Source organism: Cebidichthys violaceus, unplaced genomic scaffold, assembly GCF_023349555.1.
Source record: "Cebidichthys violaceus isolate CVI_PGR_0920_01 unplaced genomic scaffold, fCebVio1.0.p SCAF_49, whole genome shotgun sequence".
Taxonomy (NCBI): Eukaryota; Metazoa; Chordata; class Actinopteri; order Perciformes; family Stichaeidae; genus Cebidichthys; species Cebidichthys violaceus.
Window position 1 is genome coordinate 177,056 of NW_027176694.1, and position 25,581 is coordinate 202,636.

At 43.0% G+C, this 25,581-nt stretch overlaps 1 protein-coding gene across 1 annotated transcript in view; it reads left to right on the forward strand.

Annotated features, from left to right (window-relative positions):
- Nucleotides 1-25,581, forward strand: part of LOC137887202 (proprotein convertase subtilisin/kexin type 4-like) — a 160,102-nt gene that overhangs the window by 109,104 nt on the left and 25,417 nt on the right. The window contains 2 exon segments of the mRNA XM_068730015.1: nucleotides 23,844-23,954; nucleotides 24,243-24,336. Of these exon segments, the coding sequence (XP_068586116.1) occupies nucleotides 23,844-23,954; nucleotides 24,243-24,336 (205 nt within the window).

Below are 25,581 nucleotides of genomic sequence, written 5' to 3' on the forward strand. Positions count from 1 at the left end.
TTAAAAGTGCCACAGGGAGCATGTGTTGATCGAGGACAGATGGTTGCAGTGAAAGAAGCAGTTGCATGGCTTTGTAAAAAAGCCGAAGGAAAAATAGCTGCCCTATAGATGTTGGCTGTGTTGGCATTGATGTGTGTGAATGTATGTTTATGTGTGTGTGTGTGTGTGTTTGGGGATTTGGGGGGGTTGTCGGGTGGGGTGGAAGGGGTCGCCTGCATCCCAGAGTTCCCATCTGTTTGACCTCCATATAGACTGGGAGCTTTAGAAACTCTGATGTTGTGGAGCGACAATTCCCCCCCACCCACCCACCCACCACCGTCACCCCCCTTCACCCTCAGCTCCCACCGCCATGACGACAATAAACATGTCAGCCGCCACACGCCAGAGCAATCTGCAATCAGATTTACTGTGCATGAAATATGGTGGTGCTTTTATTGGTCCAAAGACTTGTCACTCATAATTTATAGGCTGTTGCCAGGCCGGCTGTGATGTCAGCGAGCTCCCAGCACCCTCAGGAGAATCAGAAGGGAGAGAGTGAAAGAGATAGGGGTGAGGGGTGGTGGTTGGGTGGGGGTTTAGAGATATAGGAGGACACAAAATGTGTGTGCGAGAGAGCAGAGAAAAGGAATGGGGGGAGGGGGGGAATGGGTGGAAAGAGGGGAAAAAAGCAACAACAAGCATCCATCCTGTTCTTTTTCTGTGGCGAGTTTATCAGGTTGAGGGAGCGAAAGTGTCAGTTTTTTCCAGAGCCCGTACAAATGGATCCACCCCCCTCCTCTCCTCTCCTCCAGCGATGCTCGCTATCCTTTGAACACTGACACCTATTGATCACATGGTTGACGGAGGGAGAAAAAAAAAAAAATTAATCTGCGATTCACATCTCCACTTGAAGCCTCTCTGACCCAGAAATAGAAAGTGGCGAACCCGGTGTTGGCGGCTTGCGCCGGAGGGATGACGTACGGAGGAGAAGCAGGATGTCCAAACAGGCTTAATTTCATTTAATCTCTTCTGATAGCATAGGTGCAACTACAGTAATTATCCAGTGGGAGATTGAGATAGAAAATAACAGCGGTGGAGTAGATCAAAGAAACGCTGCCCTCTCTGCAAAGACAAAGTGAATATCAAGGAGAATTCATGAGTGGTAAAACGGTATCTTAAACCCCCCCCCCCCCCCCACCCCAAAAAAAAAACTTGTATGGCATTAAAGAATGAGATAACATTCAATCCCTCTTTTGAAAAATGACACTCTGTTCACAGAGAACTATTAGAATGTTTACATTTGCGGCATTTTGTTCCATATCAAAATAATTAATTGCCTCCATTTTCAAATTAAAAGTACATTACAACACAATTAAGGATGCAAATGAGTCTGGCCTGTCACGAGCCAGAGAAAGAGAAAGAGTGACTGCGGTGATGTATGAGGGGTTCTGTTTTTTTTTTGTTGTTGTTGTGTGTATTAGGTGTGTTGCAATGGATCATTGTGCTTGAGTGAGTGTGTTTGTGTATCCGGATACAAAAAAAAAAAAAGTGTCTTGCTGCCTTTATTGAGGAGGAAGACTCAGTCGTTGAAATTACACCAGCATAGGGAAATAAATCAGAGCTCTGCAGTAATAAACAACACAGTAATTAGGTCACTCTTCCCTTGGTAACTGATCGACCAGAGGAGCACATACTATGTTATTCCTATTGTGTTAAAGGCTTCTGTCACCGGTTAAAAGAAAAAAATCACCCAACATAAACACAACACACACTTTCACACACACACACACACACACACACACACACACACACACACACACACACACACACACATTGTTCTATCCCTGCCTCCTTTCTAGGGGCTCTGACCTCCAACGAGCCTGTTCAGTGAAAGATGTCTACATCGCGCCAGAAACCGGGGACAGTAAAACATAATTTTGTCATAACCTTCCCTCTTTGGAGGGAAAACAGATATAAAAGTATATAGCCTGTGGTTTACGGCGAGTCCCCCTCACCCAGCCTGGCAGCAGCACGCAGCGCTGATGGATGCCGCGCGTCCGCCGACTTTTAATTGCTCGTAAATTTCTGATCCAGGGAAAACGCCACGTTCTCCTTGTCCCCCGGCGACACGGGTGACGGAGCCGCTCAGGAGGGAATAAAAGAGCTTCAGTGAGGAACACAGAGAAGATGGCAGCTAGAGAAAGGGGGAGACGCAGAGACACACTAACACACTTAGAAAGATAGATGCACGTATCAGCAGGTGCAAGAATCAGTAGGATCCACTTCGATATGGTGAATGTTCCTTTTGTGGACGTCTAAATCAACAAAAAGTTCCACTTTCTTGAAGTGTTGTTTTCTATCATCTATATAAATCACCATGGTAACAAATGCTCAGATAGTAGCATTGTATACCGCTAATTTGCAACAGCTAATACGTTTTGTAAGAAACATAAGGACCATAGCAGCATGTAGCAGTATGGCGCAAAGAAAAGTGTCCAAGAAAAGTTCCTGGAGTGGAAGGAAGGATTAAAGTAAAAAAAAAAGAAAAAGAAAGCAATCGATGGCGAGGAAAAACACGACCATCATTGATGTAGCTTTTCCTCGTTGTAGTGCGCTAAAAGAAGAGAAGGAACTAAGTTGGTATTTGTTTTGCACGTAAATACTTGAAGAAAGGATTTATTGTAGCATTCCAATAAATAAACTTAATTAATATTAGCATGTCAACGTTTAAATATGCTTTGGTCAAAAAAGCCATATATATATATATATATATAAATATATATATATATATATATATATATATATATATATATATATATATATATATATACATATATATATATATAGAGAGAGAGAGAGAGAGAGAGAGAGAGAGAGAGAGAGAATTGAATGGAATAGAACAACAACTAGGACCAAGGACAACAAAGCTGGACAAATACATTAAAGAATAGGCTGGACTGTTATGTACACAAGTAGTAAAAAATAGATGTATGTATAGATATTATATAAATGTATAAAAAGCACCAACAATAGAATAAAAATGTCTATTCAAATTACAATTCAAATGTAAAGAACGTAGCACTTCGTTCCCTTGGAGAAAAAGTTCCCACTGACCATAACCCTGTCTTAAAAGTTAAGCAGTAAAACAAATAATATATATATTTATATACACAAGTATATAAATGAAATGTTTAGAAGACAGGGTTGAAAATGCCGTTACAGAAGCCATTCCACCTTAGTTATCGTCATGGAATCGTTTTAATTGTTGTGGTGTTGATGTGAAGATACTAAAAGTTAGAACTAAAGGTTTGTTTGAACACAAACAAAAATAAATGCAAAGTCCATGCAAAGATTATAATTACATCAATAGAACCAAACATGCTATGTGCGGGACAATGCAAGACACTGTTGATGCTAATAATTAGAAGTAATGGATGCATTTCTTCCCAGAGATGATTGCATCATCACTTCCTGGTTCCAGCGTCTTCTTTGATAGGGTTTGGACTGTTTGTTGGACAATATGAGCAGATCACATGTTTCCACTCTGGGTCAAGTTTTTTTAACTGCTGCCTGATGAATTGATCGTTGGAATAATCAATCGTTGCAGTCCTTGTTCAATCTGAAGAAGTATGAGAGCTCGCCAGTGGCCCGTAGAGGATGTGCTCTTTATCGTTCATCCTACCTCACAATAATAATTAGTGCGATCCACTAACGGGGCGACAGTCCCATCCTTAGTGTCCTACCCTCGCTAGCGAAATAAGATTGTCTCAGTACGGACCATGAAGAACACATATTTGTTGATCTCTGCTATGTTTCTGTTAAGCTATACTAAGGATAGTGCAGCTATAAGACATGGATAGCCCTTTAACTTTTAAACAACAGGAGCTATCATCAAAGGAAAAAAGAAACATTTTAGCGTTTTACTCCATTACTCCTGTAGAGACTCGATGCACAAATTGTCAGCGTCAAGCACTTACTGTGGCTGCAGGAATTATAGAGTCTGCATCTAAAAGGGACCACTCACGGGGGTGAGGGACTGAGGTGCAGTCGCCCTCATTTGCATATACAGCTCTCCTTTTCCCCTTTTACTGTGGAACAGTCCTTTAAGTGCCTGTACAGCGTTGACAGTAATGGAGAGCAGATTGAAAAATGGGGTTTAAAAAGCGTCTCTGTAGACTTGTGACTGTTGCCAAGCCTAACAGATGCTCATCTGATCAGTTTCTTACCCCGTTTGTCTTCCGCCCAAGATGAAAGTAGAGGAGATAAATATAGGTTCATCCCACCATTTGCTTGTTCATTGCAGTAAAGTCCGACATCCTGTCAGGGATTTTTGATGATTTCCTTCTTGCGTGCCAGACTCGGTCTAGCCTCAGATCTCTATCACTATTTTCTTCTTCCTCTTTCGTTTTTCTTTTTTTCTTCGTCTCTCTCTTCTCTCCTCTCCCTGCTGTTTATGTTGTTCCCGTCTCATTTGTTGGTTTTCGACTCACCGGGTTTGGCCTGTTGTGATCTCTTTCCTTCTCACATCGATCCTGCCTCCATCCCCCCCCCCCCCCCCTCCCCCCCATGGTGGCCAAATCAAGACACACGCGATCATCCACAGGTCACACTCCGGGGTCAGAGGTCAAAGGGAGCCTTGCTCACCTCTGTCTGTGTGTGTGTGTGTGTGTGTGTGTGTGTGTGTGTTAGTCATATATTCTGTATGTTGTTGTTCTTTAAACTAGAAAATGATCTGCAACAATTGTAAATGTATATAAATACATTACTCAGATTTGAACATATCCAAATATTTGTAGTAGGGCTATCAAACGCACCAATTATACGTTGACACAAATATGTATTAACGCTACTAATTTCTTTGACGCATTAATGCAGGTCTGCGCAAAACGATTTGGATTGCGTACTATGTGTGCACATATGAATTGCCCCCGAGAGACACCATCGTATCGCATTATTTTGACCAGCAATGGGAACTCATGTCTTATGTCTCATGTCTTATGTATTGACTGTTACGAAGACAGAGGAGAGGCGTTTTTGCTGAAGAGCTTGATGCAAGTAGCAACAGTGAACTAGGGCTGTATCGTTTGGTTTGGAGCTTTGAAGCTTCATTCATAACATTTGACATTCAAATTATTATTATCAATAAATTACAGAAACATTGCGGGCAAAGCCCACCTCCTCTTTCTTTCCCACACACACACACACAGACACACGGCGAGCGACGCGGCCCTCAGTCCTTGTCTCTGCAATTGTCAACGTCCAAAAGTCAAAATTGATTGAAAAAAGATTCACAACAGTTATTATCTAACAAAATATTCTGCTTCAATCCATATTTGTTGGCATTTAGCCTTTGAAAAACAACATTTTCACTACGGTCAAAAAACAACAAAAGGGAGATTCGCACAGGTTTTAATGGGGCGGCCGAGCAGCACCAGACATAACTTTATGTAATCACAATAATAATTTGAATCGTGACGACTACAGACGTTCAAAGCGTCATTTCAGAACCTCAGTAGAATCTTTGAATGTAAAATAAAAAGCAGTGCATTGAACATAACGTCAGCACACTGACAGCTGTTGTTTCATGTTGGGCTTGAGTGTGCCATGTTATGATTTGAGCATATTTTTATGCTAAATGCAGTATCTGTGAGGGTTGATCCAATTTGTAAATCTTTTGTGTTCTTACTTAATTTCAAATATACATAGAATCCATGAAGCAAGAGTTTTTGTTCACCTACATGTTGATAAGACTATAGATAGATTCTCCCTTTAAGGCACGTTTAGAACAAATTAGGACTATAAATTTAATTTATGGCGATCAACTATGGACAACCATGGACACTTCAGGGCTTTTATTCGCCAGCATATGCCGGCTCTTTGCCAATATTACATGTAGTTAGAATAAATTATCAGCAGCCAAAAATGTCTGTTGGGAAGTAAGCAAAATAAATAAATAAATAAATGATTGGAATATATTAAAATATTGTGTGACCTTTAAGATATGTTGCCAAGACAACGTAAACATAAACTTATATTAAACAAAGTATTGGTTTCTCCTCCGCTGTGTGACTCTAATCCGATACACTTTTTATCAAATTTCAACAAATATCCCCTCGTGGTATATTAGCTCTCCGTTCTGAATATGACAAGCCTGTTATTTGATTTTTCTTCCACCACTCCTTCATTTAACTTATTTTCAGGTTATGACAAATGCAGGCTATCGTATGGCTAAAGCATATATGTCCGGTAGTGGTTCTATATGGCGGGAATTCTGGAATATTAACGGCCATAATAGCCGTCAAAAGCAAGGTCGAGCGTTAACCCTGTTCTAAGTTTAAGTATACTCATTTTGTGTGTGTTGTTATCCGCTAAACGTATACTCTAAGTTTAATTTGGCATAAACGGATAACAAATTGGATAGTATGATGACGGTTCCAACTTTACCAGAGTAAAGTTCTGATTGTAGCGTGATGATGATAGTCATCCAGATTCCCTTATAGCACCGTCACTAACACCCTGTAGGCTGACCGACAGACCTACAGCTCGCTTCCATCGGGCACAAAGGCAGAGAGACGGGTGAGCCTGATCAACCCCAGTAGTGTCAGCCCAATTACTCATTCTCTTAAAGGGCTATTAAAACATAATTGCCCGGCGATTTACATCCAAGTTAACGTGGCCCTGAGATAATTTATTATTTTCCATAAGCCTTTTCTTTTGTGTGCCGGCTGAAAGAGTGCGGGGGGAGAGAGAGAGAGAGAGAGAGAGAGAGAGAGAGAGAGAGAGAGAGCGGGAGACTGTAATTTCCTGAGTCATGAAGAAAGGCATGTTGGCAGCCCAGTGTAATTGTTTAAACCCCACTCTCAGACACCTTCCAGTCACCCCCTTTTAATCCTCGTTATCGCTCTCATTAGCCCGGGGTCAGGGGTCAGCCAGCTCCCCCTAGAAACACAAACACAGTGCCGGGAAGAGGAAGGGATGGATGAAGGCTGGATGAGGGGACTGGAGGCTTGGTGTCGGGATGGAAACAGATATTTCCGCTCCAGCACTGGCTAGCCTGTACTCTGACTGCTTCATCTGCCTTTTTATTTGTGAAAAGGGTAACTTGCAAAAAATGTCAAAAATGATTGTAAGCAAACTTTATTGACTAGTGAATATAAATATGTCTGATGAAACTATACAATAAGAGATCAGATATTATAAATAACAGAATATGTTTTTTATTGGTAGTCCATCTGGACCAAATGAAAAAAAAAAGAAGAGGTTATTGCAGGGATAGTCATTGTCTGGATGTCTTCTGATATATATGAACGTTATGTAAGTTAAGAATATTTACTAACCCTGTTTTGCTTCTTGCGTCCTTGAAGTTGAGGTTAAGACATAACAGTACACATAACATACACACACATACAATACATAACTGTCTCCATTGGGTACAATGCCAAAACACGCATTGCAGCCTGAGTAGTTGTCTGTCTTTGCTCTGTGGTTCTGCAGTCTCAGTGTGTACTGTGCAGACGTTAGCTGCGCGCTAGCTAGGGACGGACACACTGACCTTGTGTCAATTTCCTTATGCTCATGAAAATGATTCATTAAGTCCCAGAGTGAGCGTGAATTTCTGCTCAAGTTGAAACATTTTCTAACGCTTGTTCAGGTGTTACCACCTCGGTGGTGAACTTGCATCCAATCACACCCACTCTTTCTTTCCATTGTCCTCATATGCAATCGAGCCGCCTCTTAAATTGGCCTGGCATTCTGTTTGAACTTACCTTTCGTGTCTAAGAGCGTAAATTACATCATGCACATTTCTTCTCTACTTTTTTTTTTTTTTTTTTACCATACCGTAAAGTCTGACCAGAGACAGTTGAGACACTGTGAGGCAGTTTCCTGTATCTGTGTCATGTGGGTTTTGCCACTGACCCCTGTCCATTTAGTGACAGGTCCTGAGTCTATTAACTCCAATGGGAGAAGTGAACGTGAACACAGTTTATGACCGATTCTGCTGCTCCATAGACACAAAAGAAAACATTGGACCCATTTTTCACAAGCCACATGTCGTCCGGACATTTTGACACTGAAACTGCATTTTCCAGATGGATAAATCCGGAGAAAATGAACTTTGTTCAAGACTTTTCCTTGTCTCAGCAACACACTCTCACGAGATCTTGTGACTCACATTACGCCCGAGCTGACTGATTTCAGGAAATGGACAGTGTGACCTCAAAACACTGAATGTAGCAAACAAAAACAATAGGAGCACCATTCTGATTCTGTGTCTTTCATTGTTTCTACTTTTTCAATCAGGTACATCTCTCTCTCTCTCTCTCTCTCTCTCTCTCTCTCTCTCTCGCCTCACCTCCTCTGATCTGTCTGCAGGAATCACAACCTTGTTTTCCCCCCAGTGTCCCTCTCTAATTGAAGCTAATATAGATCAATTAAAGTCATTAAGGGCTTTTCTTAAACGAGGCCTGGCTCCTAAGTGCATTAGCCGGCTTGCTGTCTTTCTCCATATATACTGTATGTCTCTCTCTCTCTCTCTCTCTCTCTCTCTCTCTCTCTCTCTCTCTCTCTCTCTCCTTACTTTGCATGCACAGAGGCCTGTTGGGGTCTGTGGGGTCCAGGGTATTTCCAGGGTCACGTCAATGAACAGTGCTCATGACTGTTCCAGGAGCTGATGTTTAACCGTTACATCTGAGGCCAATACCAGCATGTTTGCATTAATTCGGCATGTTTCAAGTTATAATCAGCACGATTTTATAGAAAAAGATTCATTTTGATGAATATCAAATTCATGCAAGCTTTAATATTTGCAGTTCTGAACCACCAGTAGGACTTTCCGCAGAAAAGCTTTCCTTCCAGCACACAGGATCATGCCAGTGCTAGACTCACTAGTTTGACTGACCGTTGCAGAAACACCAGTGGAACTGCAATTGCTTGAATCCAAAAAACGAGGAACATGACAGTTATGACTACAGGTCGAAGCATTTTTAACGCCGAACAATTACAATGTCAAAAGTTTTGCGGCAATATTTGTGTGTGTGCGGCACTCTGTGTTAAGAAGAAAACAAGATAATAAAAGCATCCTTTTAATTTGAACGGATGATTTCATTATCTTGTCATTGTCTCGCTGTATTTTACGCTCATACTTTTTAGTCCACCACTTTGGTCTAGTCTGAAATATTGCAAAAAGCCATTTGATGGCTTGTTATGAAATTGTGTTTAGATGTTCAGCCACAGGATGAATCCTCCTGACTCTGGTGATCGGCTGACTTTTCATCATTTGTCTAATAGACCATTTGTTTCATGACTTATTACAAAAATATACAAAACTGTTTCATGGTATTTTGCACGATAGGATTTTAAATAATAACATGCTAAACTGAAATTCTGATTAATAATAGGTGAACAATGTCGTAAGCTTAATGTAATTGGAAGTATGTATTGATTCAGTATTAAAACCAAGGACTGTATCTATATATCTTATTAAATACAAGACGTATTTGAGTAAAAACACTTGATCTGAGACATTTCTATAAGCAGCAAAGCCATTATTCGGACTCTACCCCCTGGCTAATTATTACACATACTTTATTATAACTGCTAAAAACATTTGAGATTCATGAAACTGTTTTGTTTTCCCTACCCTGAGAATTAGTTTGGGTGTGACTCCAGAGTAGAGCATGAAGGTCCACGAAGAAGACGTGTGTTGAGCAGTGTGGTAGATTAAAGAACACGCTGGCTCAGTATGTTTGCTTTTTACCACATCACCAATCAGCCACTAAGAATCCAACATCGCAGAAGCCGGGGTCGGAGCGTTAGCGCGCTATCCAACTATGCTGTAGCACCAGAGCGCTATTCTGAGTCCAGACTCAACAGAAACCAGGCGACTTGACTGAGTGATAAGAGAGATGAAGGAGTAGTGACCCATTCACAGGACAGCAGGGAGCCTGATGGTGCTACCATGAGCTGACAGGACTGTTAACACACTTTGTTCAGCTGTGTGTGTGTGTGTGTGTGTGTGTGTGTGTGTGTGTGTGTGTGTGTGTGTGTGTGTGTGTGTGTGCGTGTATATGTGAATATCTCAGGCTACACCGTGTGTGTGACTGAGAACATATCTGAGTGTGTGTGAGACCAGGCATGAGTGTGTGTCTGTGTGTGTGTGTGTGTGTGTGTGTGTGTGTGTGTGTGTGTGTGTGTGTGTGTGTGTGATACAGACCATGTGTGAATGTGGTTTTTTTTTGTGTTTGGTTGTTTCTATGTAAGAGACTGCAAGTGTGTGTGAGCTTGTTTGTGCGCATATGTGTGTGTGTGTGTGTTTGAGTGCAAGTAAGAGACTGATGATTGTTTGTGTGCTTGTTAGGAGTGTGTTATAGAGACTAAAGCTAAATTAAAGCTGACCACATGCCAGTTGTATGCACGTGTGTGTGTGTGTGTGTGTGTGTGTGTGTGTGTGTGTGTGTGTGTGTGGAATGTGTTTCATTAGTCGGACTGCTTCGTGTTACCCGTCTGCGGCTTCGGTACAGTGTAGCAGCCAGTCTGGTGCATGGATGGGGTTGGGAAGCTCCCGATCACTCAGCCTGGGCTCAGCCTCCCTCTCCATATGGCCACAGAAAGCCTCCTCTGCCTCCCCAGGCCTCTGCCAGTGTGAAAAGCAATTGTGTGGAATGTGTTGGAATTAAGTGTCCCATCATTCAGAGCAGACATGCAATTAAAAGAGCTGCAGTCGTCACTCGTAGTAGACATCGCGTGAGTCATGTCACTATAACTCAGCTCAGCGGACGCCTGACATTTTTTTTTTTTTTTTTTGTTCTTAAGGGGGAGGAGTAAACACATAGACAGACACACACTTAAAGGGCTCACACACTTCCTGTCTCCCATTTGCTGTACACACGCATATCTCTTCCTAAAGCTGCTACACTGGAAGAAATGGTGGACAAAATCCTCAGTATGTGATCAAAATATAAAATATAATTTTATATTGGACAATCACGGCTTCAGAAGTTCTCACAAGTTCCCCTCTTTGTGTTACTATAGCCCTTTACGTGGTCAAATGTAAATCATTTATTTAAGTTTTAAATATTTCACCAGTCAATTGTGAACAAACTTTACACAAAGCCAAAAGAAAGCCACTAGGGGAGAGAAGGGTATTTATAACAACAGCTTGAGTTTCCTCTCCTACAAAAAGCCACCAGATACTTTAGAATATGTCCTGCCATATTTCTCGTACCGCCTTAGATGGCGCATGACAGCATAGCCTACAAACTGTATTTGTGTATTTTGTGTTGTCTTTGAGCTGCAGTCTACCAAGTAAGCTATGCTGTACATTACATTACATTACAGTCATTTAGCAGACGCTTTTATCCAAAGCGACTTACAATTCAGTATCTATCTACACACCGTAGACGCAGCTACGGGAGACATTTTGGGGTTAAGTGTCTTGCTTGACATGAGACTAGTGGAGCAGGAGCCAGGGATCGAACCGCCGACCCTCTGATTGAAAGGCGGCCCTGCTCTCCACTCAGCCACAGTCACCCTTGCTGTAGGCAGGGGTGAAGAGAAAACACAAAGACTGGGAGATTCATAGTTTTGTGAAATAAGGTGGTAAATATATGACATTCATTGACCTCCCTCTAGGGACTACAACCACTTGGAACCTTGCTGTATTCCTTTCAGGCTGTGTTCACTTCCGACCTGCTCAAGCTGCCAATATACTTCATCAATACACTTCACTTGCAATGCAGCATTCAGTATAACAATTTCTGCGAGTTTCCTTAACTGACAATCTGAAATTCGCACACACTTTATGCAGCGATAGCTGCGTGAAGGTGAGGAAGTAAGCAGGGTTTGAACTTATTTCTCAAGTTCTCTTTTTTAAAATTTTGCAAAATTTAATTTCTGTCTCTTTTGCTCCATGGTGCTAGTCACTATGAATACGTCGTTATCCACACATTTAAACAGAATCACGTCAATCAAGTTTGGCTGTTACAGCGCTGTTCTTTTCTGGTGTAACCCGGCCCTCACTTCCTGTTTACTGCCGTAGTCTGGTGCCCTAGTCACCACGCCGTAGAATATTAGTGCTGGTCACCAAAAGTGTTACTCAGGCTGGTAAAGAGAAAGAGAGGATTTTATACAAAAATATGAGATAGCCACTTGTTTAGTTTGATTCACACAGACTGCGGACGCCTCGTAGAAGAACGAGGACTATAGATTGTGTTCCCTGTCTCTAACACTATAGTCACAACGACGACTTTAATTAACCGTACTTAGGAGCATGCGAGTATTGTAATAAGACAGACCGCCATTTACCACACATGTATGCTCATACCTTGGCATACAGATGAATATTTGTGAATATACAATCTGTACTTTCAGAGACAAGAGAAGGCAATTATAAAAATGTTGACATTCAAGGAGAACAAAGGTCATAAGAATAACATATAAATGATGGATGTTTACAACTAAAGTGGTTGAATTTCCGATGGGGTACATTTTCACTTGTACACAGTTTAAACTGACTACAGTACCTAAAGTCTTACATTTGAGTTGTTTCTTGCATGACAGAAAAACACATTATAATGCTTTAGTCTTACAGGTGAACCGAGTTACTCCACTTAAATGAAGTCATTTTTGGCTACTTGCCAAAAGAGAAACACCACAAAAGCAAAGGTGCTGTAAAAAACAGAACACATGGTGATTTAATCCAAAATAATAAAAAAAATCACATGAGCTTACGCTGACCCAGAATGACTTTTTACTAAAACAAATTGAACTTTGAATTATTTCTCAAGGCTCCAAACAAAGAAGTAGTGTAGTGACCGACTCTGTAGTGTGTCCTCTACTTTGTTTCTATCTCTTCTGATAGCTCATATCAGGCTGTCCACAGAGCTGCGCCTGAGTGGGCTACAGTGTAAATATCACAGACCTATTATTACTCCAGCAAAACGTTCCTAGCCGTTGTCAAGCCACTAAGTACAAAATGGTGAATTGCAGACACGAAGAGAGATAATTGCCACTCACACTGGAAATTTGGCAAGCGCCTTCCCCACGAGACCCGGATGAAATGGTGCTTCAACCCCCGAAACTGTCATTCTTAATGAAATGGTAATTACAAACCCAGCGGAACAGCTGAGGGGCCTGCCGGGGCCCACGGAGCCCAACTACCAGAATAAACCTGCTACAACAACCTGCAGAGAGGAGGGAGAGAGGGAGGGAGGGAGGCAGGCAGGAAGGAGGTAGTGAGAGTGGGGGTGGGGGGAGTGGGTGTGGGACGATATAAAGCATGAGAGAGGTTCAGGTAGGCAACAACACCAATAATCTGAGATTTATTTCAATTGTGAAATGTAATACACACTCCAGGTTGGAGTGTGCTGTACACTGGGACCCTCATCAATAACGCCGGCTGTGTGGAAGGCAGGAGGGGAGGTTGGTTAAAAGCGCCCACACAGCCTGGGTAATTGATTGCTTTGTAAGTGAACGTGTCTTTAACCTTTGGGAGGTCAGGCCCAGTCGGACACCATCAGTCCTGCCTCGGGTTGAACCGCTTCCAGCCGTTTGTCTTCCGCTGCTCCCTCGTCTCAGGGCCGATTTGTCAAGCATGAGATGTTTTGGGTGTTTAGATTACAGGCGAGATGGGAAAACAAAGGCAAAATGCCACCCCAAACAAAAGGCCTGAGCCTGGATCTCCCACTGATCAGCAGGCTGGGCAGGAGGCCAGCTACCTGGGGCGCTAAAACCGATGGGCGGGGGGTGGGGGGGTGGGGGTTTGCTGAAACAGAGCCACAATGAAGCCCCCCAAAACACAGCCACTGTGGAGCTTGAACCAGAGCCAGAATGGAGGCTGAACGGGAGCCAACGTGAGAATTGAACGACAGCCAAAACTGTGACATGAGATTGAGCCGGAATAGCGCCTTGAGACGCAGCCAAAATGGCAGCCAGAGACTCGGGGGGGGGATAGGAGGGAGCTCGGGGCGGCTAACTGTTTTCTTCACAGCAATACTCGTCATCACCGGAGATTTTAAAGTGTCCCTGTGCCGCCCTCCCAGGTACTTAGGCCTGTCTGTCTGTCAGGCTGTTAGAGAGTGACTAAAGATGATTTATCTCTTAGATTATCAGGGCCGGTAGCTACGCCGTCGCTCTTCCGATGCCCCGGAGAGACAGAAACAGACAACACCTTCTAGGACCAACACTGTGACACCTCGTTCTTTCTTATGAGGACGGAGACATTTATAGCTGGCCTGCACTCAACAGATTGACAGGAGAAAGTCAAACTCACATCTTGTTCAGCAGTGGATTGCGGCTGTTCTTTTTTCAGATGTGATATTTCGTCACCGTGAGGTAAAATCAGCTTGTTCACCCACGTTTGTGTCAGTGCGTTTTTGTAAGACTATGTGTGTTTGTGTCAAAGCACAAGGTGCTGTGTGCGCCTGCCAGTTCCGTCTGCTGTTCTATTACCATAGACGTGATGTACCTGCCCCTTCCCTCCTCAGCTGAGGTGTGTGTGTGTGTGTTGTATTCTCCAATCCTGTTGTTAGATGTGACAACCACTAACACAAGCTTGTTGTGGAAAAAAAGGGGGAAAAGAATACTCTCAAGATCCCTTCCTGAGTCTGACAAACCGTCTGGGATTGTGGGAAAGCTACACTACACTCTTGCACTCCTCGTCTCACTCCTCTGCCAGGACATAGGCAGACAAAAGTGTATTTTGACGCTATTCAAAACATGTCTTCTCAAAACAATGTGATTGTTCCCAAACGTGTTTGGTTCAAGCTCATTTATTTTTATATGCTTCATTAGCAGGGGTGTAACAGTATACAAAAGTCATGGTTCAGTTCATACCTCGGTTTAGGAGTCATGGTTCGTTACTAGTTAGGTAGAGCGGGGGGGGGGGGGGGGGGGGGATCCCAATACAAGTAGTGCGAGTGTCAAAGACAAACACAGTCTTCCTGCTGGGGACTGAAGTATCATTTAGCCCACTTGCAACTTTGATAAACCGCTTTCATTATGAAAACAGGGAACATTTCAAAGACTTCTGTATTACACTGTGCGAACACCGAACAGAACTTTCCCAACATGCAGCAGGTCACAATAGGCCGTACAACCGAAAAGCATCTCTTGCAAGTATGAAACAAAAAAATACTATGCAATAATACAAAATAAGTTAAAATAAATGTGTTCCACTATGGCATTATTGAAACATTCAACGCACCCATGTATCGTCCATGTGATGGGCACATCTGGGTGATGTCGTTGCTGCTTGTGGCTGCGTGCACCGGACCGTGACCCCCGCCAATTGGCAGTTCGGTACCGATACACAAACCATCAGCCCTATCCCAGGCTTAGGCATTTGGGGGATCCTTGCCTGTCATACAGAATGTCTTGAAATGTGTTTAGGAGTGCTACCAGTGATGCAGCGTATTGTTTGAAAGTTTTTGGGTAGTGTGGATTTAGTACCTAACTTGCAGTACTGATAACAAAATACTTTAAAGTAAAGAAAACCTTTATATTAAATGTACTAAAAGATGCCAAAGTTCTCAAATGCTAATTGCCATGTCTAAATACAAGTACCTGTAAAAAACCAACAACTCTACCTTAAGTCTAGTGGAGTGAATGATACAGGAGACATGCAGAAATGAAAAGGGATACTGACAACTGCATACTCTGCTAAACGTCCATTATTTCTAATGACCAGCAGGGGGCGACTCTGTTTGCAAAAAGAAGTCTGGTTGTATAGAAGTCTATGAGAAAATGGCTCTACTTCTCTCTTGATTTATTACCCCAGTAAACATCGTGAACATGAGTTTATGGTCTTAATTCATAGTTTCAAGTCTTCTTCTAAACGGCATGATGTTCATTTAGTAAATTATGATCCTATTTAGAATAGAATAGACTATAAAGCAGGATATGCTTTAGGGTGTGGCTACCTTGTGATTGACAGATCCGGGAGTTGTTTGTGTTTTCGTCTTAGAACTCTCACCCTTTCACAGTGTTTTCAGTTCATGAAAGTTAATTGTAACCTTCTTTGTAGCCTAAAAATGACTTATTCAGCGTTTGCTTGTACTTAACTCCACCCTCTTATTTCACTTCTGGTTGCAAAATGCCAAAATGGCGACGGCCAAAATGACGAACTTGAGGCTTCACAACGGCAGTCCACAAACCAAATGGGTGACTTTACTGTGACTCCGCCCCCTTCTTATACACGGTTTATGGTCAAAACACAGGTACGGTTCCTGAGTTTCCAAAAGGGTTTCTGGGCCCCTAAAAAAGTTCCTGCAGTGGAAATGGATTACAACACACACATTTCAGCTAGTAACAAAAATACAAATAAGTACAATCCGAGTTCTACTCATAAACAATGAGAAGCAACCAAAACTGCAACAGTCAGTGTCCTTTTAAGATACATTCAATCTCAAAGGAAGTAATAAAAAGCTGAAGTGTTTAGTGGAAAAGGATTTTATCAGAATAGGATCTCTTCTAGTGGTTTTCCCACGTTTATCACTGTAAATAAAGCAGTGTAATCGTGTTTGGAAAATATGTTGAGAGCAGTCTGGTTTCTTCCCATTTGGTCTGTCTGTGAATTGACTGAAGATCAATAACCTTGTTACTCTGTCAGCTTTATAAATCTAGATGAATATCAACATTCAGAGAGTGTGTTTCATTTTCATACTTGTTTTTGTGTTTGTGGAAAGAGAGCCTGTGTGTTTGTGTGTGTGTGTGTGTGTGTGTGTGTGTGTGTGTTTGTTTGTGAGGGCGCAAAGATACAACAAATTTGTACATTTTTAATTGTGAAATGTGAGTGCATACACTCTGAATGAATTCTTTCAAGCCATTTCAATTTCATGCAGAGCTATAGATCGTCCCAGGTCAGCGGGTTCCTCTCTCTCTCTCTCTCTCTCTCTCTCTTTTTCTCTCCCTCAGCCTCCCTGGTGGGGTTGTAAAACTGGCCTTACGTCTCTGCCCCAGCCAGATAGATTAATTAATTATCCAGACCTCCTCTTTTTTCATTGCAGAGCCAATTACTCTGTGACTGCGCCTGTTGTCTATATACATGTGTTTCAGAGGAGCGGGAGAACGTGTGTGTATCTGTGTGAGATTACAGCTACAGCTCATCCACACGCTAACAATCCCACCATCACTTAATGTTAGAGACGCTTTGCAATGATATTGGTTCCTGTGAAAGGAAAGCAGATCTATGTGTGGGTAATTGTTGGCTTATCGAGAAGAAGTAGAGGCTCTCTACGGGTCTGTGTGTGCTATTTAGACATAATAGGTTTATTAAGACTAACAAATGGCGTGACGTCTCGGCTTTGAGCTCTTGTCCTTATTCCTCATTAACTTTGTCTTTTGGAACTTTTGTCTTGAGTGGAATATGGCTCAACTGAAAGTATTTCTTCCCTTTGCAAGCCTGAAGTATTGTCGTACTTACACGCGGTTGCAAAATGTTGATGCTAATTGTGTGTGCGCAGATATGCATTTGATTGATGGGTCAGCAGATAAACTGGGCTGAATGAGCCGAGTGTGTGTTTGTGTGTGTGTTTGTGCGTGACATACAGCGACTCGCCCCGAGGGACAGGGGAAGCGGAGCGCTGCACCTCCTGCAGGGGGTGCCGTGTCTCCCGGCAGGGGGGTGCAGCAGGCAAACAGAGGGGTGCCTGCACACCCCTCCACCCAAACCCCTACACACACACACACACACACACACACACACACGCACTCCACCCTACTGTGCTACAAGACGGGTGGGGGGTTGTAGAGACGCAGTGCTCTTCTAAACCTCCACTAATGCATAATTCATGTACAAGTAGCAATTTTTGTATTTTACTAGAGGGGTAGAAATTTCAAAATAAAGTTCCACAACTGCCTGCGCATTCAACCTCCTCAACTCTCTTTCCTTTATTCTCACTCAGAGTTAAATTATGTCACCAGCATGATTAGTTGATAGCAAGTTGTCAACTGTACACATCGCCATATCCACATTTCCAGTTAAAGAAAAAATCCCATTTCGGACTCCATGTTGATTATTGATTAAAGTCCTGTAAAGCAATATTCAATATTATTTGGTTTAACTTAATGATGTGTTTGGGAGACCCAAAGCTCTCTTTATCTTAACCAATATAAGCCAAGATATTTTATGACGTTTAAACATGATTTTGAAATGACAGAAAATGTCTTTATGGGATCTCAGCTAGCTGCACAATGGATTCACTCCTCCCAAATCCCAAAAGCGATATTTTGATTCCAGCTCCTGGGATTATAGAACCCTAAACATAAGTAACATCACTATTTATGCGTTTTTGCGATCCATTTCATGGATTTGATCTTGACTTTTCCAGAGTGCATATGCCCGAGACTGACCTGCGACCTAAAGAATACCGAACTTTTGAACTCTGTGTGGCTTCCGTGACGAAATCATGCAGCAGATGTTTTACCTTTCAGTGAGCACGCACAAAAACAGACGTTGTTTTTGATCGTTACATTTCTGTTTTGCTCTGTCACATTTAGTGATATGGCATCAAAAAAGTTGTCCGTTTGAAGAGGCAAAACAAAGGCTCCTGCTCCAGTGTTTGCTTTGTCCGGAGGGTAAGAAAAGCATTCGGGGCCCAGGAGGGAATCTTATGCCAAGCTACAGTGCAGCTACAAGCTACAACCCCCCCCACCCCCCTTCCTCTCATTCCCCACAAGGGCAGAGACATCTAAAAGGACTGTACCTTGGTGTGCGTCCAACAAAAGCTCTCTGCTGAATTTCATCCTCGTTTGAATTTGTGTTTGAATAACACTCGAGCTACAAATCAAAATATGTTGGACACTGAGAGTGAGGTCATGGAGTATAGATCATTGTGGCTTCCACAGAAGTCTCCTTGTGGAAGAGAAAGGGACGGGTGGCTGCTACTTTGACTGATGGCTGTAGAGACTGAGAGGGCCGTTTGGTGCCCATTCTCCTGAGACTAAGTCCATGCCTGTGCCAAACCCCTCATTTGCCTCCGCGCAATATATTTCATTAAACTTTTAACTCTTTGCAAGGTAATTCACTTGACATTTTGAGGCCGTGCCGTTGCAGGCTGCCGAGTGTTTCTCTCTCTGCAATTTCAAAGTCAGGCAGATATTTGCCTAATACAGCCTAAAAATGCATTCCAAAATCTCTTTTCTATTTAAAAACACACACACACACACACACACACACACACACACACATACATTCAGAACAGTTAAATGGATTAAATTGTATAACATCCAGACCAACAAAGCTGAGCAGCGCGGCACAGCATTTCATGGTTACAGCCGTGTTGGTCCCAGTGGCGCAGATATAATTAAGACCTCTTCTTAATTACTTAATAAGCCTAATTAGTAACATTTCTGAGCAGCAGATTTGGCTGTAAGAGCGATGGAAATCAGAAGAATGTTAAGTCCATTTGTTCTTTCATTCAAATCCGGATATTAATGAAATTAGTGCATCATGATATACCAGAAACAAACCACTCTGGGATTGACCAAAGGGCGAATGCAGTTTCCTATGCTCCCGATCAACATTCAATTAAGTGGCACAACACAAAAAAATCCTAGAAAACACAAGTTGATGTAGTTTTTGTTCGCTGCTGTAGTCATGTGTCACCTTCATCGAGTGTTTATTGTATCCACTCTTCGCTCATTTTTCATTAGCCCATGGCCAGATGTGACAGAGAGGTGCGTGGACCTGACCGGGGGTCTGCTGTGTTGTCGTCAGGATAACTAAGGCGAGCCCACCAATCATGCGCTGGAGTTGCCACTGCATTCCTGGCCACTTAATTAGAAGTTGTTGGTACCACAGAAGGTGTCACCAACCTTTTCAGGCGCTGAACAGATGGTGTCCCCTCTTTTTGAGGTCCTGCCAATGCCCACTCTGTGGCTCCTGGGAAAATGACCTAACTCACAGGCAGCTGCTTAGTGCGGCTTGAGTGATTCTTTACAGCCACTTCTATTGGAGGGGGGGGGGTGACTTAGCAGGACGTACCACTGAAAACAAGGGGTGAGACTGCGGTAGCTAGGTCCCTGGATAACTGCAGAAATCTGTTTTGGTTTCCGTATACCAGTTGTTAAAACTGTGTTTTTAATGCCATGCGAGATCCTGATGATCCTGATGTCTCCGCTCTAGCTGCTCTGTGTGCACTTTCCTCTTCTGCTGGCAGATGGTGTGAATATCAACAGAGGAAGGACCTGGGAAGGCCCGCAGAACAAAAAGTGAAAGGGGTTCCTCGACAGTTACAAAGAGGCCCCATGGAGAGGTGGGGTGGGGGGGTTGGGAGGGGTGGGAGGGGAGTGGCCTGCGTCCTAATGGATAAAAAGAAGGAGGGAGTAAGAGTTTGCGAGGGCTTTTGCCGTCGAGAAGTAAGAGTGGATGGAGAAAATGCGAGGGCCGCAGATTCGATATTTGTGGAGGCGAGGGGTCGAGGGGTTTAACGCGCTTCGTGCTGCGTGGACATAAGATCAGCTGTCACTCCGTGGTCGGCTTGGCTCAACCTCACTCCGACCACGCAGGAGGCGGAGAGAGAACAAGTTGAAAATTTGATGACTGTGTTGTCTGACTAATTGCTTGACGTGAATTGCATCAAGTGGGTTTCATCTTAAAGACAGTTTAATCTTAAACATTGTTTGCAGTATTTTCCCCCCAAAAAAATTCTCAATCACATTCATCAAAGAATAACTTACAAATTCGGTGATTTATCTACTCTGGCGATGTCACACGCCACAACATCTACACATCCTGTACACATTTGTGTTCGGACAAATCACAGGGCTCTTGCTGAAAGGAGCAGCGTGTTAGTCTTTCCCTTTCGTGCAACAGGATGACGAGATGGCTGAAAAGGCCGGGGACTCTTCTTGGAAAGCGGCTCGGCTCAGCAGTGGTGTTTCGCCGACATGTCAGGGGACATAAAATCTGTCATTTTCATCATGTTCTACCGTGGGTAAACCTGTTTCCTGCAGCTTTCTCTATCAGATATATGTCTGTGGGTTTATGGCCGTGGAGCTGGGGCAAGCCCGATCGATCTGCGGGAGCTGTAGGATTTAATAGGTGCACAGCTCTCGCTAAGGGGTACGGGGGTGGGGAGGGTATATTTAATCACTTAAAGCGAGCAGGGTGGCAAGCCCCGGTCACAAACAGTTTCTGTTTTATTAGACGTCAGATTATCAGTTTTCCCCACACTGTGAAATAGCTTAGGTGATCTATTGTTATTGCTGGTGTTTTTATTGTACATTTTAAGAAGCCAAATCAAGACATTAAATCAAAGTACACACTGTTGGTGGCACTGATGTGCGTCCACCTGTGGTGTGTTAGTGTCTGTTTCATGAAAACAATACATGAAAGAATCTTGATACTTTACATTATACATTATTTACAATAAGGGTGAAGAAGACTCCTTTAAGATACAGATAATAATAGCGCTTCGACTTGGTGATATTCTATATTTTTAGGAATTATCAACAATGTCTATGTGGAGATCGAAAACCAAAACTGAATTCATCTTACTAACAGGGATTGTCTGGAGCCTAAGCCTACCTTATCCCTCTGTGACAAAGAAGCTCCATTGTTGTCCAACAACTATTCAAATCAAATCAGTGAGTCACTCTTGCAATGGTTGACATGCTCCTTTATTACCATGAACACACACACACACACACACTTTAGTTTATCGTCCTAATACTCACTAGCGCACAAAATGTGGATTAATCCGCCGCTGAAAATAGTTCCCAACAAATACACAATTTGCTCCTGTTTGAGTGATGTTGGCTAAAAACTACAATGCCCAGCTGTTTTAGGAATTTAGAATAAGAGCTTTCTTTTTTTTCTTTTTTTAATTCAAGACTATTTTTCATATATGCTTTCATTATACTTTTATTCCTACTTGCGAGCACGTTTCTAGTAGTCTACTTTTCAACATGAACGCTGCATTACTACTGTTTATGTTATAAAATCGTTGTCTATGATAACTTTCCAGAGATGGAAAGTCCTGTGTGAGTATTATAAACCGCTGTACTTGTGTTTTGGCATCTGATTAGCCACCTCTAATCTGATCTGTTACTCACACCAGCCTTCCTGGATCCTATTTAATCGTCCCACCACCACCACCACCACCACAACAACAACAACACAGCCCTTGCGTTGTTTTAACACAGGGCTGTTTTCAGTGAGATGTGTCTTTATTAAGACACTTTCCGTTCCAGCTTGGAACCCCTGTCCTATGTAACCCTCCTCTCTACATACAACACAGTTTGTGCCTCTCTGCACTGCCAGCTGTCTAAACAAAATGCCCCAAGAAGCATTTTTTAAAGTGAGTTCAAAGAGTATACTTTAGTTTGTAAGTTTAGTCAACTACACTGAAATGAGTTGACTCTTTGAATCTTTGAATACATATTAGGGAGCGTTCAGGATCACAGTTCCTTGTAATCGGTCCATTTTTGGTGACTTCTCGCAAATATTGATTACTTAATAAAAACACTTTTATCTCTAATCGTAAGCACATTTGGAGCTTGGAGAGCCAAATGATAATACGTCTAGGTCTATATTAGGATGCATGTCAGTCGACTCCTCGCTTCTCTAGTCTTCTGCATTAAGAAATTGTCAGCTTTGTTTTGCTCCAACTCGTCACAGCTTTCACAACCCCCCCCCAAATGACCTTGAACTTCAGCAGCGCACCTCACCTCCTCACACCCGTCTGCCTAATGCTATTATGCTGGGGCCCTACATGCTAAAAGTCATTGGTGGTGATAGTGGCTGATTAGATTGTGTCCATTGATCGCTCGGCGTGCTGTTAGGACGAAGACGGCGCGGGCTGCAGCTCCTGCCTGTCCTCCTCAGACACACTGACAGTCTGAGACAGAGGAGATGGAGCCCCATGCGGGGCAGCAGATTGAGTTATTGATCAGCTCTCTCCTCTCTGCTGTCTCTGTCTCTCCCTCTGCTGCTCCCAGAGACCCCGTCATCTGGATAATGAATTTCACTTATTGCAGATTAACGGCATAAGGTCTGTATGGTAATAATGGCAGAAATTAGCTCTTTGTCACCCCCTCTGGATTTCCACGAGGAGGGGTTCGGGGAGAATGAAGGTTGTTACGGCCCTGTTACTCAGTCTGAGGGCCGTGGTTTTAACAAGAGGGAACCGAAAGAGAGACTCTGCATGAAAATGAAAGATTTTGGAGGATTAAGATGAGACTTATGAGGACTGCGATTTCAGCATCGCTGAAGTGGCGGAGGAGAGTTCTGATGCAAGAAATTCAGGTCTGATGGAGGAGAGTGAAGGAGAATTTAGAAAGGGAAAGGAACACTGAATAGCCGGGCTTGCTCTGTGAAAAGGACAGGGCAGAGAGGAAAGATGAGAGCGGATGATTCAATAGAGACGTAAAGAGATGGCGAGGCAGGAGTGGTAAAGTGGAGGAGAGAGAGTAAGATAGGCAGTGGTCATACAGTCACCAGGCAGCGGCGCCGCTTAAGGGCCGGCCATTGTGCCTCCAGCGCCCAGATTGGGGAGGTAAAGGATGAATAATGAGGCTTGATTACAGTCCGTGTGATGGCACATTGTTCAGAATCAATCCTCCAGGCAATTACAGGCGGTACAAACAGCAGCCCTCAGCCTCAGCCGGGACGGAGCGGGAAGCCATTGTGTCAGAGGACAACATCATCTTCGTCAATGACTTGTTGCCTCCTCATGTCGGAGCCATTAGCACTTACTCCTCTCCTGCAGCACATTCAGCCGCCCACGTGAAAAGCCTCCAGCTCACATGTGTGTGTGTGTGTGTGTGTGTGTGTGTGTGTGAGGGACATAAGGATACTTTTCTTTATGGTATACACATAAACACATATATCATATAATAGAGTCCACGTTCCCTTCTTGTTGCAGGTATGGTTTCGGATTGTTGGATGCAGGGCTGATGGTGCAGCAGGCCGCGCAATTCAACACTGTTACTCCACAGAGGAAGTGCGTGCAAGAATGCGTACTCCATCCTACCAGGTTAGGCTACTGCTATGGACTTCATACTGCATGTTCATTTAAAACACATAGCTGCTAATGTTCTATTTTTATGCTTCAACAGAGCAGCTTCCCCACAGGAATCAACAGTCTTTCATCTTATCTTCACCCATACTGTCAATGCTTTGTGTGTGTGTGTGTGTGTGTGTGTGTGTGTGTGTGTGTCTGTATATTTGTATGAGGGGATGGATGTCTATGAGTGTCTATTAAACATGCGAGAATAAGGTCTGCCCACTGACTGTCTCATGTAATGATTTTCTCATTGGTTAGGATCCTTTCTCCGGGAGGCGGGGTCAGTGTAAACATTCAATCAGATGCCTGCCTTGGGAGCACTAATGAGATCAACACTCTGGAGCACGTTCAGGTCAGGCGGCAGTTTAAAAACACCCTCGGATGACATGAACTTGCAGTACATTGTTTGGAAATCTGTTTTATTATTTCTATGGATAACTGGATTTTTTTTCTACTTGAAGCTGATCTTAAAAACTGGTTTGACTTTTTGGGATGTAAGCTTATTATTTTGATGAGAAGATCAAAAGCACTATTTCATATGTCCGTTAGATATAAAGCTATAGTCAGCAATTGGTTAGCTTAGCTTAGTGTAAATACTGCAAACAGGGGGGAAAACAGCTAGCCTGGCTCTCTTCAAAGGCACCAAGACCCACCAGCTAGCACCTCTAAAATACAATATATAGAAATATAATGTTTACTGATTAACATCGTGTTTGTTTTAGACATAGAAGTATTAAACTACAACAACAAAAAATGTTGTAGCCAGGCCAGCAGCTAAACCACAGCTTCTCCTGGTTGGGTTTTCATGGGGTTTCCAGTCTTTTTGCTCTGAGCTAAGCTAACTGGCTGTAGATTCATATTTAAAGGGACAGATATGAGAGTGGCGACACACTGTTCCTTTAAAATATAGAAAGATGAAAATGTCTGCTTCTCTTGTGCATACTTGTCTTGTGATTCTGCTGTAAATTGGCTTTTACAGCCTTTCCATGTTCCTGTTGACCTTGACATTATACAAATACAGACAAAGTGTATTAAGCTCTGCCTGCAACCAGGGAAGCTCCAACATTTCACAGAAATTGTTTTCGGGGTTTCTGTGTCAATGTGTTCTGTCTGAGAATAGAAGAGATTTAAAAAAATAAATAAAAAGGATCATACTGTGATGCTTAATGTGTTGGCTGTGTCATTTGCAGAAAATGGCAAAACTGTGTTTTCTTGAGCACAGGCACATACATGCAAATGTGTTCATGTTTGACAGTCAGCCGGCATTCGTGTCTGTGTACGTGCACATTTGAGTTTGTGCGAGTTGTCTATGTTTGTGACTTTGTTGTGTGTACTTGTGAAATAGCGAGGAGAGAGAGAGAGAGAGAGAGAGAGAGAGAGAGGGAGAGGGAGAGAGAGAGAGGGAGAGAGCGAGAGAGAGAGAGAGGGAGAGGGAGAGAGGGAGAGAGAGAGAGAGAGAGAGGGAGAGGGAGAGGGAGAGAGAGAGAGGGAGAGAGCGAGAGAGAGAGAGAGGGAGAGAGAGTGTGTCAGCATGTAAATTGAAAAGGCTTCATCTTTGCGGCTCTGCTCCCTGGCAGAAAGCGTGGGTCAGGCCATC